Source organism: Ascaphus truei, chromosome 18, assembly GCF_040206685.1.
Source record: "Ascaphus truei isolate aAscTru1 chromosome 18, aAscTru1.hap1, whole genome shotgun sequence".
Classification (NCBI taxonomy): domain Eukaryota; kingdom Metazoa; phylum Chordata; class Amphibia; order Anura; family Ascaphidae; genus Ascaphus; species Ascaphus truei.
In genome coordinates this window covers 7,250,447-7,263,310 of record NC_134500.1, presented here as the reverse complement: position 1 = coordinate 7,263,310, position 12,864 = coordinate 7,250,447, and the positions used below count along the sequence as shown (strand labels likewise).

Sequence of the window (12,864 nt, the reverse complement as noted above, 5' to 3'; positions counted from 1 at the left end):
GGTTGTGTATACACCCGAGGGACGGGGTTGTGTATACACCCGAGGGAGGGGGTTGTGTATACACCCGAGGGAGGGGGTTGTGTATACACCCGAGGGAGGGGGTTGTGTATACACCCGAGGGAGGGGGTTGTGTATACACCCGAGGGAGGGGGTTGTGTGTGTTTTCACCCGTGCCCTGTAAGGTGGAAGAGGCACAGTTGTAGGTCTGTTGTGTAGATTAACACGATATAAGAAGCACGATGTAGACAATCAACCGATAACTAAATTGATCTCGCTGTATTATGTCGACAAGCACCAGGTGCACTGCGGGCGGTTCGTGCTCATTAAGCAGGAAATAGGCGTTTTACCTTCGTAGCTCGTAAATGTGTTAAGCTGCGCTTATAATGCCGGCAACGGCGATGCGACAAAACAAATGCATTGCCACTGTCGCGCGCGCTTATAGTAATTGGTCGCGATCACGTGAAGTCATCTCTATTTCTTTCATTTTCCAGCGACCGTCGCAGGCACTAAAGGCGCCGCCTTAAACTGTTATAATGTAATCTGATCTGTAACACTTACTATCGAGGTTGAGTTTAAAATGTCCTGCTGGAGCGCGCGCTCGGAGACGAGAATGCCGCTGTCTGATTGCATCATCGATAATGCGCTGAACCAGCTGAACGATACGTTGTTTTACGGGTGAGTTTCGGACCTCCTAGCGCCCGTCCTTTGTCAGGAAACATTTTGGACCATAATTCTTGCTCTGTCTCAGGCACTTTATAACGCGCTTATCTTCGCTAAACACCATTTTGTAACTACGCACCTGATGAGGTCATCACGCCGTCACCAATTCCAAAGAGTATTGATTAGATTATCGGATAATTGTTACATGTAATGTGTGGTGACAGACCTGTGATTGCTCAAACTTTGAGTGATTTCTCTGCAAAATATAACTAGAAAAAACAGGACCCCTTTCTCCCCTCCCCGACGGCACAAGATCCGCCAACAGGACAGGTTTTCTGGATATCCTAGCTTCAGTACGTGGCTTAGTCTTTGACTATACTGCCTGTGCTGAAGCAGAGATATCCTTAAAATTAAGGTCACTCAGAGGTGGCTACTGTGCTTGAGAGTTGAACATCTGCATATTACATATAATACTGTGTAATACACTGCAGCACCCTTTCTAGACAGAACTAGATTAAGATAATCCAGGGGCGGCCAACTCCAGTCCTCAGGGGCCACCAACAGGTCAAGTTTTCAGGATATCCCTGCTTCAGCACAGGTAGCTCAATCAGAGGCTCAGTTGACTGAGCCACCTGTGCTGAAGCAGGGATATCCTGAAAACCTGTCCTGTTGGTGGCCCCTTGAGGACTGGAGGTGGCCACCCCTGGATTAACCCTTCATGTGCTCATCAAAATGCATTTTACACTAAAAAGGGTAAAACAAAAACTTTTCTTTTCTAGTTTTATTGTAAGTAGTTTCCGCGTAACAGCGACGGACACACACTGCGCAAGGCGTCCAGTACGGTCTCTGCGGGACACGTTTGTAAAATGTGCATTTTAAAGCAAGACATGATAAGAAAGATACATTATTTGTGTACTGAGCGGGTCATTCAATGAATAAACCTTTTTCTGCGCCGAGTGGAGACTCCCGAAGTTTGGGGGTACAGTAACTGCACGGTGGGGTTACAGCCGCGATACCCTATTCATTACACAAGAAAGATGGCGGTGTGTTGGGACACCGCGCAGGACTTGGGATACACGTAAAGGTGCCGCGTGTGGGACCGGTTACAGCAAAGCCGCCCGCGGATGAAGTTGTCGTACTCGGAGCGTTGCAGCCTGATACACAAGGGAAACGGGGACCATGTAAGGGCTGTATTTGTGTATTTTAATTACATGTTGACGCAAATAATATAAAAATCCAAGTGAATGTGAACAGTAAAAGGGGAGCGGCGTTATTCCGGAGACATGATACAGCGCGGACTTTATTTTATTATTCCTCTCCTTTGCAGTTATTTCTTCTTCGGGGGTAATAATCCCCGGGGCGCGAGCACCGGCTCAAATTCCAGCACTTTCCATGTCCCGGTCAGTCTAGAGCACGGGCGGCCACCTCCAGTCCTCAAGGGCCACCAACAGGTCAGGTATTAGGGATAGGCCTGGTTCAGCACAGGTGGCTGTCATAGACTGAGCCACCTGTGCTGAAGCAGGCCTAATACCTGACCTGTTGGTGGCCCTTGAGGACTGGAGTTGGCCAGCCCGTGCTCTAGAGGCATGTGTTGGGATAAGAGAGAAAAACAGGACTGGCATTGTCTGACCAAGGCAGTGTGGATCAAGTGTTCACCCTGAGCTTGTTGCCCCGACTCCAGAATACTAAAACTGATGCATCCAGTCCGGGTTTTGGAATGAGTGCGCTGAGGGGAGCGGTGGCACTTTATATCGCGTCTGCTGTCCCTCCTGGCAGTTAGGTGGTTAATAGACATTACGTACGAGATGGACATCGCTGCGCAGATATGAGCTCTGCGGGTGCAAGAACGTCTCCAAACCCCGGGCGATTTAAAACCAGGCTGCGCCTCTCCGCCGCATGGCGCCAAAGTGTTTGTAACATACGTGTGTGGTTTATAGAAAAGCTCTGTAATACGGCGCGGTCGCGTCGCCTTACATTGCAGCGGGGAGGAAGCAGTCTCGGATTTCTGAGGTCGGCTGTGGCACAGCGAGGGCGAGAGGCTGCAGCGTGCGGAGGTTTCCTGCCGATCTGTGCGCCTGTCCCAGGGGGAAAACCTAAAAACGTGTCCTTTTGCGCCAGGCTGCGGTGTGAAACTTCCGCTGACATCGTACTGTATCACTGCAGTGTGTGTACCTGCTCAGCCCAGATTCACTAAACACCGCTATGCCGTGAAACACACCTTTTGGCTGCAAGGGCTCGTGGCATAGCACCCCTAAGTCAACATGGGCCTTTATTGTCCATGTTCAAACACTCTGAAGTTACCAAACGGTGTCCCTGATGTTTAATGAAACCGGGCATAGTACTGCTACTTTCTTTTAATGGCAGGGGGACCCCCGCCTACAATTCTGCTACCGAGCTGGTACCCCTCCGAAGTCAGCTGCCAGCCGTCTGGGTGTTGGCAAGTTTCAACGCTACCGTCCCCCCCCCCCCCCCCCTATATGCAGGTAACTGTGCGGTCACTGTGTGCACTTTATACAGAGCCTGTGTTGTGTTCCTGTTTTCAGTATAAATAGAGGCAGGAGGAGAAGCCACAGAGACGGTGTCGTCATTGCAGGGAGCGGCGGAGTTAACCCCGTCAGTGCTGGAAGGGGCCTGCACAGCATTAATGGGTTAAGGGCAACCAATACCACTTGTTAGCCTTGCCTGGTGCTGGGGGGTTGTGATAGGGGTAAGGGGGGTGGGGGTTCCTTTCCAGCACTGAAGCGGTTAATCATATCGGAGAGGGGGTTGTGATTCTGGGACTCCAACGCTGGAGAAAGGCAAAAACCTGGCTGCTCCCCCTTTTAAAACGTTTAACCCCTTGCGCTGCCAAAAAGGGTCCCGCCAACACAGTTGCAGGCGCACGGGGTTAAAAATCCTTTGTTGCCTCCTGCACTGAAAGGGGTTCATCTTTAGTTATTTTTTATTTTGTTGTGTTTTTAGTTTATGCTGAAATACAGAATGGACCGTCCCCGATCCAAACCGTACTGTGACCCCCGGGATACAAAAAAAGGGGGTGAGCGCTTTGTGGTCAGCGGAACTCGCCCGGCTGTTCTTCTTTCCTCCCCCCATGCCCCCCTCCCCTCTGCATGTCAGGGGGCGTGCAGCCCCCCCGTGCAGATAATTAGGGTCTTGCTTGGCTCTCGCGCTATCTGGGGAGGGGGGGGACACTGATTAGCGAGTCCGTGAGCTAACGCTCATGCTGGCCATTTAGAATGTGCTGCTTGCCGTCCCCATTGGTCAGCCGCTGGTCCTCGCTTCCGTCGCTGTCCTCTTCCTCCTTGTCACTACGATCGTCACCGGACATCTGCGGAGAGAGGAGGACAGCCGTGACTTGGCTGGAAACCGGTCCCGTTTATTGGGGGGGGGGGGGGGGGTTAAGAAAACATTAACACAGCAGATTGAGGAGGATGGGGGTGTAATAATGATATTGTATCAATAAACAGATAATGCATTGTATATGGTTGTACACCCCCACACCCCAGTAAGTGCACATGGCATAGGTAGATAGGGTGTGTTGTATATCTATTTAGGGGGTGTGTGGGTGGGGGGGTGTTATATCTGAGCGTGTGTGTTATGTATATCTATTTAAATATAGTGTGAGTATATACACATGTATGGCCCCTATACACCACACACCGCCTGTCCCCATCTGATCTGCACAGATATACAGCATTACTAGCAGTGAACAGAGCGTTGGTAGATTGCGGCTTGCAGCCTGATATGTGCTGACCGAATGCACATGGAGATACAGGGATGTTCTCCCCTTGGCTGCAAAACACACAGGAGAGAAAACCCCTTTCACCAAATCTCAGAGAAAATGCCATTTTTCTTCCTCTGCTTGATCTGGTGCAGTATATATTTGCCCGTCCGGCAGCAAGGAGACCCTAAAGGCACCTGAATTTCACATAGGGACAATAACGTTACACAGATACATACTGCACTTTATCAGGCACATATGGGATATATAGGAAGACATGAGGCAGTATAGATCATCAGCAAGCAAACCTTGGGGTATTACCCAGTGATAACCAAACTCATGTAGTGCTGAGACACGTGATGTGATTGGGAGGACAGTCTCCGTAATGAAATCAGCTGTTTGGGCAGCACTAACACGCCGAGCGGTCTCCCTCCCAAGCCTGCGGCGAAACGCGCCTCCATGTCCCATTCAGCCAGTACAATAAAGTGAAAGCGCTCGTCCATTAAACACCTCCTCTGACATTTCTTTTTTTTCTCAGAAGAAATGAGTGGGGTCACCAGTTTAGCAGCCAAATTACCGGTCCGAGGTTTCATGAAAGTAGTGGTACAGAGCGCCCGCCTTACAGAAGATCAGCATTTATTAAACGGATAGTGTTACCTCCTCCCTATTCCTGTCGCGCTTTAACCAATTTGGGAGCGAATATTGTGCAACCCTGTCTGACACACTGCGCTCGGTAACAGGCGGAGTATTCCTATACCGGCGGTGCCTTGGTTAGGGCGCTCAGAGTCGCGGTAACACCGTGGCAGGATCAGTGCTGGCATGTGAGCTCTGCTGCTTATTGCAAAACTCGGGCCCCTAAATCCCCACTTGGCACAGAAACAAAGGAATAAGCCTTCGGATGCCTGCCGTGCAGGGGGTGTACTTCCCTCCGCACTAAGCAGCAGGATATACACCCCTTCCCTGCCAGAGGGGACCGCAGGAGTCTGCCTTGGAAAGGGGTCTCTAAGGTCACTTTGCCCAAACCCTTGCCATAAAATATTCTTGTTAAGCAAGAGGAAGCCTTTCTGGAAAGCCCTGCTGCCCGGGATAGAAAAACATGGCCGATGGAATGAAACCATTATTCTAATCTGCCCTGTCACAGCCCTGCGTCGGGTGAGAGCCAATAACCAGTGAGGCTGAGGCAAGCAAAGGATTCTGGGTGCAATGCAGAGTGGAGACAGTGACATCGTCAGGCTGAAGTTCTCTCCGACTCTGTCTGCCATCTTGTTCTAACCCGGGAAGCAGGAATTTTCAGAGGGACTTGAAATCGCTTAGAAAAAAGGTCCAACGGAAGTTTAGGATTTGGGAGCGTTTATTCGGCGGCGTTCGCAAAACTTACGTTTCCGGAAACCACTTTTTTCACCATTCGGAAGATAAGGTACGCCCAGTATATGTGCAGGAACTGCAGCACGAACATGATCATGTTGAAGAAGTAATACAGGAAGAACCTCGGGCAGTAATACAGCGGATAAACCACCGTGGCATAAATAATCCTGAAACGCAAGCGAGAAAATCTCAGGCGCGGAGGGAAGAAAAACGCAGCAACGAATCACTTTCACATTTCTGTGCAAACCCAGTCACAAACTCTTCGGAACGCGCCCTTATTCAAAGCGGTCGCCATTTTGTACAGAGCCAACAACCAACTCCGCTCAAGGCATATACAGCGCAGTAATGCCCAGCCCTTCAGTGCTCAAGGGGTTAATTGTATGTGTGTGCAAATGCATGCTGGAGAGGCAGCAGGATAAACGGAGCAAAGGGCAGGGGCAATATTGTCCTTTGACCCCCTCCCCCCTTCTTACAACCCCCCGCTCTTTCTCCTTCCCTCCCCCCTCCCTCTTTCACCTCCCCTCTCCCTCTTTCTCCTTCCCCCCCTCCCTCTTTCTCCTTCCCCCCCATCCCTCTTTCTCCTTCCCCCCCTCCCTCTTTCTCCTTCCCCCCCCTCCCTCTTTCTCCTTCCCCCCCTCCCTCTTTCTCCTTCCCCCCCCTCCCTCTTTCTCCTTCCCCCCCTCCCTCTTTCTCCTTCCCCCCCTCCCTCTTTCTCCTTCCCCCTCCTCCCTCTTTCTCCTTCCCCCTCCTCCCTCTTTCTCCTTCCCTCCCCCTCCCTTTCTCCCCGCTCCGTCCCCCCTCCCCCTCACTCTCCCCTCCCCCTCCCTTTCTCCCCGCTCCGTCCCCCCTCCCCCTCACTCTCCCCTCCCCCTCCTCCCTCTTTCTCCCCTTCCCTCCCCCTCGCTCTCCCCCCCTCCCCCTCGCTCTCCCCCCCCTCCCCCTCGCTCTCCCCACCCCTCCCCCTCGCTCTCCCCCCCCCCTCCCCCTCGCTCTCCCCCCCCCCTCCCCCTCGCTCTCCCCCCCCCTCCCCCTCGCTCTCCCCCCCCCTCCCCCTCGCTCTCCCCCCCCTCCCCCTCGCTCTCCTCCCCCTCCCCCTCGCTCTCCTCCCCCTCCCCCTCGCTCTCCCCCCCCCTCCCCCTATCGGGACTTACCAGAACGGGAAGATAATCAGTCTGGTGATGACGAAGACCACGGCGAAGAGGATGAACAGCGCGTCGCAGGAGCGCTTCCAGTCGGCGTAGCTGCACATTTTGGCAGCCTGGGGATAGAGAGAAGACGCCTTGTGACGGGGAGAGAGGCGCGAGGGGCTCCCGGAGCAGTGTAAAGACCACCCCCGCAGGACCCCCACCCAAGCGGCGTCCTCTACAGTGCGGGGGGGGGGGGGGGGGCAGTTGCAATACAGTTCTTCCAGCACTGAATGGGTTAACATGCAGCCTCCACCTCTCTCAGGAGTTTAAGGGCCACCAACAGGTCAGGTTTTCAACATCTCTGCTTCAGCACAGCTGGTGCAGTTGAAGACGGGGCCCACGGATCGAGCCACCTGTGCTACAGCTGGGATATCCTGAAAACCTGACCTGTTGGTAGCTCGTGAGGACTGGCGTGGAGAACCCCTAACCTGCATAGTTGTGATAAACAGTAGCGAAAGCGCTCTGCCCTGAAACGCCTTCTCCCCCTCCCCCCCCCCCACGAACGTAACTCTGTAGCATGAATCCGTACCTCCAGCAAAATGTCGGAGACGTCGTGCACCAGCAGCGTGAGCGTGCCCATGCGGATATACTTCACGTTCCAGGAGAAGTTCAGCAGGAAGATTGTTGCCAAGTGATGAATAACTTGCACCATGAAGTCCTGCGCAGAGAGGCAGAGCGTGAGACGCAGCGCACGTGTGTATAGTAACCGCCTTACACTGCGCAGAGAGGCAGAGCGTGAGACGCAGCGCACGTATGTATAGTAACCGTCTTACACTGCGCAGAGAGGCAGAGCGTGAGACGCAGCGCACGTGTGTATAGTAACCGTCTTACACTGCGCAGAGAGGCAGAGCGTGAGACGCAGAGCACGTGTGTATAGTAACCGTCTTACACTGCGCAGAGAGGCAGAGCGTGAGACGCAGCGCACGTATGTAACCGTCTTACACTGCGCAGAGAGGCAGAGCGTGAGACGCAGCGCACGTATGTATAGTACCCGTCTTACACTGCGCAGAGAGGCAGAGCGTGAGACGCAGCGCACGTATGTAACCGTCTTACACTGCGCAGAGAGGCAGAGCGTGAGACGCAGCGCACGTATGTATAGTAACCGCCTTACACTGCGCAGAGAGGCAGAGCGTGAGACGCAGCGCACGTATGCATAGTAACCGTCTTACACTGCGCAGAGAGGCAGAGCGTGAGACGCAGCGCACGTATGTATAGTAACCGTCTTACACTGCGCAGAGAGGCAGAGCGTGAGACGCAGCGCACGTATGCATAGTAACCGTCTTACACTGCGCAGAGAGGCAGAGCGTGAGACGCAGAGCACGTGTGTATAGTAACCGTCTTACACTGCGCAGAGAGGCAGAGCGTGAGACGCAGAGCACGTATGTATAGTAACCGTCTTACACTGCGCAGAGAGGCAGAGCGTGAGACGCAGCGCACGTATGTAACCGTCTTACACTGCGCAGAGAGGCAGAGCGTGAGACGCAGCGCACGTATGTAACCGTCTTACACTGCGCAGAGAGGCAGAGCGTGAGACGCAGAGCACGTATGTAACCGTCTTACACTGCGCAGAGAGGCAGAGCGTGAGACGCAGAGCACGTGTGTATAGTAACCGTCTTACACTGCGCAGAGAGGCAGAGCGTGAGACGCAGAGCACGTATGTAACCGTCTTACACTGCGCAGAGAGGCAGAGCGTGAGACGCAGAGCACGTATGCATAGTAACCGTCTTACACTGCGCAGAGAGGCAGAGCGTGAGACGCAGCGCACGTATGTAACCGTCTTACACTGCGCAGAGAGGCAGAGCGTGAGACGCAGCGCACGTATGTAACCGTCTTACACTGCGCAGAGAGGCAGAGCGTGAGACGCAGCGCACGTATGTATAGTAACCGTCTTACACTGCGCAGAGAGGCAGAGCGTGAGACGCAGCGCACGTATGTATAGTAACCGTCTTACACTGCGCAGAGAGGCAGAGCGTGAGACGCAGCGCACGTATGTATAGTAACCGTCTTACACTGCGCAGAGAGGCAGAGCGTGAGACGCAGAGCACGTATGCATAGTAACCGTCTTACACTGCGCAGAGAGGCAGAGCGTGAGACGCAGAGCACGTATGTATAGTAACCGTCTTACACTGCGCAGAGAGGCAGAGCGTGAGACGCAGCGCACGTGTGTATAGTAACCGTCTTACACTGCGCAGAGAGGCAGAGCGTGAGACGCAGAGCACGTATGTAACCGTCTTACACTGCGCAGAGAGGCAGAGCGTGAGACGCAGAGCACGTGTGTATAGTAACCGTCTTACACTGCGCAGAGAGGCAGAGCGTGAGACGCAGCGCACGTATGTATAGTAACCGTCTTACACTGCGCAGAGAGGCAGAGCGTGAGACGCAGAGCACGTATGTATAGTAACCGCCTTACACTGCGCAGAGAGGCAGAGCGTGAGACGCAGCGCACGTATGTATAGTAACCGCCTTACACTGCGCAGAGAGGCAGAGCGTGAGACGCAGCGCACGTATGCATAGTAACCGCCTTACACTGCGCAGAGAGGCAGAGCGTGAGACGCAGAGCACGTATGTATAGTAACCGTCTTACACTGCGCAGAGAGGCAGAGCGTGAGACGCAGCGCACGTATGTATAGTAACCGTCTTATACTGCGCAGAGAGGCAGAGCGTGAGACGCAGAGCACGTATGTATAGTAACCGTCTTACACTGCGCAGAGGCAGAGCGTGAGACGCAGCGCACGTGTGTATAGTAACCGTGTTACACTGCGCAGAGAGGCAGAGCGTGAGACGCAGAGCACGTATGTATAGTAACCGTGTTACACTGCGCAGAGAGGCAGAGCGTGAGACGCAGAGCACGTATGTATAGTAACCGCCTTACACTGCGCAGAGAGGCAGAGCGTGAGACGCAGAGCACGTATGTATAGTAACCGTCTTACACTGCGCAGAGGCAGAGCGTGAGACGCAGCGCACGTGTGTATAGTAACCGTGTTACACTGCGCAGAGAGGCAGAGCGTGAGACGCAGCGCACGTATGTATAGTAACCGTCTTACACTGCGCAGAGAGGCAGAGCGTGAGACGCAGAGCACGTATGTATAGTAACCGTCTTACACTGCGCAGAGAGGCAGAGCGTGAGACGCAGCGCACGTATGTATAGTAACCGTCTTACACTGCGCAGAGAGGCAGAGCGTGAGACGCAGAGCACGTATGTATAGTAACCGTCTTACACTGCGCAGAGGCAGAGCGTGAGACGCAGCGCACGTGTGTATAGTAACCGTGTTACACTGCGCAGAGAGGCAGAGCGTGAGACGCAGAGCACGTATGTATAGTAACCGTGTTACACTGCGCAGAGAGGCAGAGCGTGAGACGCAGAGCACGTATGTATAGTAACCGCCTTACACTGCGCAGAGAGGCAGAGCGTGAGACGCAGAGCACGTATGTATAGTAACCGTCTTACACTGCGCAGAGGCAGAGCGTGAGACGCAGCGCACGTGTGTATAGTAACCGTGTTACACTGCGCAGAGAGGCAGAGCGTGAGACGCAGAGCACGTATGTATAGTAACCGTGTTACACTGCGCAGAGAGGCAGAGCGTGAGACGCAGAGCACGTATGTATAGTAACCGCCTTACACTGCGCAGAGAGGCAGAGCGTGAGACGCAGCGCACGTATGCATAGTAACCGTCTTACACTGCGCAGAGAGGCAGAGCGTGAGACGCAGCGCACGTGTGTATAGTAACCGTCTTACACTGCGCAGAGAGGCAGAGCGTGAGACGCAGAGCACGTATGTATAGTAACCGTCTTACACTGCGCAGAGAGGCAGAGCGTGAGACGCAGCGCACGTATGTATAGTAACCGTCTTACACTGCGCAGAGAGGCAGAGCGTGAGACGCAGCGCACGTATGTATAGTAACCGTCTTACACTGCGCAGAGAGGCAGAGCGTGAGACGCAGAGCACGTATGTATAGTAACCGTCTTACACTGCGCAGAGAGGCAGAGCGTGAGACGCAGAGCACGTGTGTATAGTAACCGTGTTACACTGCGCAGAGAGGCAGAGCGTGAGACGCAGCGCACGTATGTATAGTAACCGCCTTACACTGCGCAGAGAGGCAGAGCGTGAGACGCAGCGCACGTATGTATAGTAACCGTCTTACACTGCGCAGAGAGGCAGAGCGTGAGACGCAGAGCACGTATGTATAGTAACCGTCTTACACTGCGCAGAGAGGCAGAGCGTGAGACGCAGCGCACGTATGTATAGTAACCGCCTTACACTGCGCAGAGAGGCAGAGCGTGAGACGCAGAGCACGTATGTATAGTAACCGTCTTACACTGCGCAGAGAGGCAGAGCGTGAGACGCAGCGCACGTATGTATAGTAACCGTCTTACACTGCGCAGAGAGGCAGAGCGTGAGACGCAGCGCACGTGTGTATAGTAACCGTCTTACACTGCGCAGAGAGGCAGAGCGTGAGACGCAGAGCACGTGTGTATAGTAACCGTCTTACACTGCGCAGAGAGGCAGAGCGTGAGACGCAGAGCACGTATGTATAGTAACCGTCTTACACTGCGCAGAGAGGCAGAGCGTGAGACACAGCGCACGTATGTATGTAACCGTCTTACACTGCGCAGAGGCAGAGCGTGAGACGCAGCGCACGTATGTATAGTAACCGTCTTACACTGCGCAGAGAGGCAGAGCGTGAGACGCAGAGCACGTATGTATAGTAACCGTCTTACACTGCGCAGAGAGGCAGAGCGTGAGACGCAGAGCACGTATGTATAGTAACCGCCTTACACTGCGCAGAGAGGCAGAGCGTGAGACGCAGCGCACGTATGTATAGTAACCGCCTTACACTGCGCAGAGAGGCAGAGCGTGAGACGCAGCGCACGTATGTATAGTAACCGCCTTACACTGCGCAGAGAGGCAGAGCGTGAGACGCAGAGCACGTATGTATAGTAACCGTCTTACACTGCGCAGAGAGGCAGAGCGTGAGACGCAGCGCACGTGTGTATAGTAACCGTCTTACACTGCGCAGAGAGGCAGAGCGTGAGACGCAGCGCACGTTTGTATAGTAACCGTCTTACACTGCGCAGAGAGGCAGAGCGTGAGACGCAGCGCACGTGTGTATAGTAACCGCCTTACACTGCGCAGAGAGGCAGAGCGTGAGACGCAGAGCACGTATGTATAGTAACCGCCTTACACTGCGCAGAGAGGCAGAGCGTGAGACGCAGCACACGTATGTATAGTAACCGTCTTACACTGCGCAGAGAGGCAGAGCGTGAGACGCAGCGCACGTATGTATAGTAACCGTCTTACACTGCGCAGAGAGGCAGAGCGTGAGACGCAGAGCACGTATGTATAGTAACCGTCTTACACTGCGCAGAGAGGCAGAGCGTGAGACACAGCGCACGTATGTATGTAACCGTCTTACACTGCGCAGAGGCAGAGCGTGAGACGCAGCGCACGTATGTATAGTAACCGTCTTACACTGCGCAGAGAGGCAGAGCGTGAGACGCAGAGCACGTATGTATAGTAACCGTCTTACACTGCGCAGAGAGGCAGAGCGTGAGACGCAGCGCACGTATGTATAGTAACCGTCTTACACTGCGCAGAGAGGCAGAGCGTGAGACGCAGCGCACGTATGTATAGTAACCGTCTTACACTGCGCAGAGAGGCAGAGCGTGAGACGCAGAGCACGTATGTATAGTAACCGCCTTACACTGCGCAGAGAGGCAGAGCGTGAGACGCAGAGCACGTGTGTATAGTAACCGTCTTACACTGCGCAGAGAGGCAGAGCGTGAGACGCAGAGCACGTATGTATAGTAACCGTCTTACACTGCGCAGAGAGGCAGAGCGTGAGACGCTGAGCACGTATGTATAGTAACCGTCTTACACTGCGCAGAGAGGCAGAGCGTGAGACGCAGCGCACGTATGTAACCGTCTTACACTGC

General features: G+C 53.9%; 1 protein-coding gene across 1 annotated transcript in view; it reads right to left on the bottom strand.

The window, feature by feature from the left end:
- Positions 1 to 1,426: 1,426 nt before the first annotated feature.
- The window catches only part of CERS3 (ceramide synthase 3), a 70,577-nt gene continuing 59,139 nt past the window's right edge, over positions 1,427 to 12,864 (bottom strand). The window contains exons 7-10 of the mRNA XM_075576256.1: positions 7,460 to 7,588; positions 6,895 to 7,001; positions 5,757 to 5,910; positions 1,427 to 3,985 (exon numbers count right to left, since the gene is read on the bottom strand). Of these exons, the coding sequence (XP_075432371.1) occupies positions 3,869 to 3,985; positions 5,757 to 5,910; positions 6,895 to 7,001; positions 7,460 to 7,588 (507 nt within the window). The 3' untranslated portion in view covers positions 1,427 to 3,868. The remainder of the gene's footprint in view (positions 3,986 to 5,756; positions 5,911 to 6,894; positions 7,002 to 7,459; positions 7,589 to 12,864) is intronic.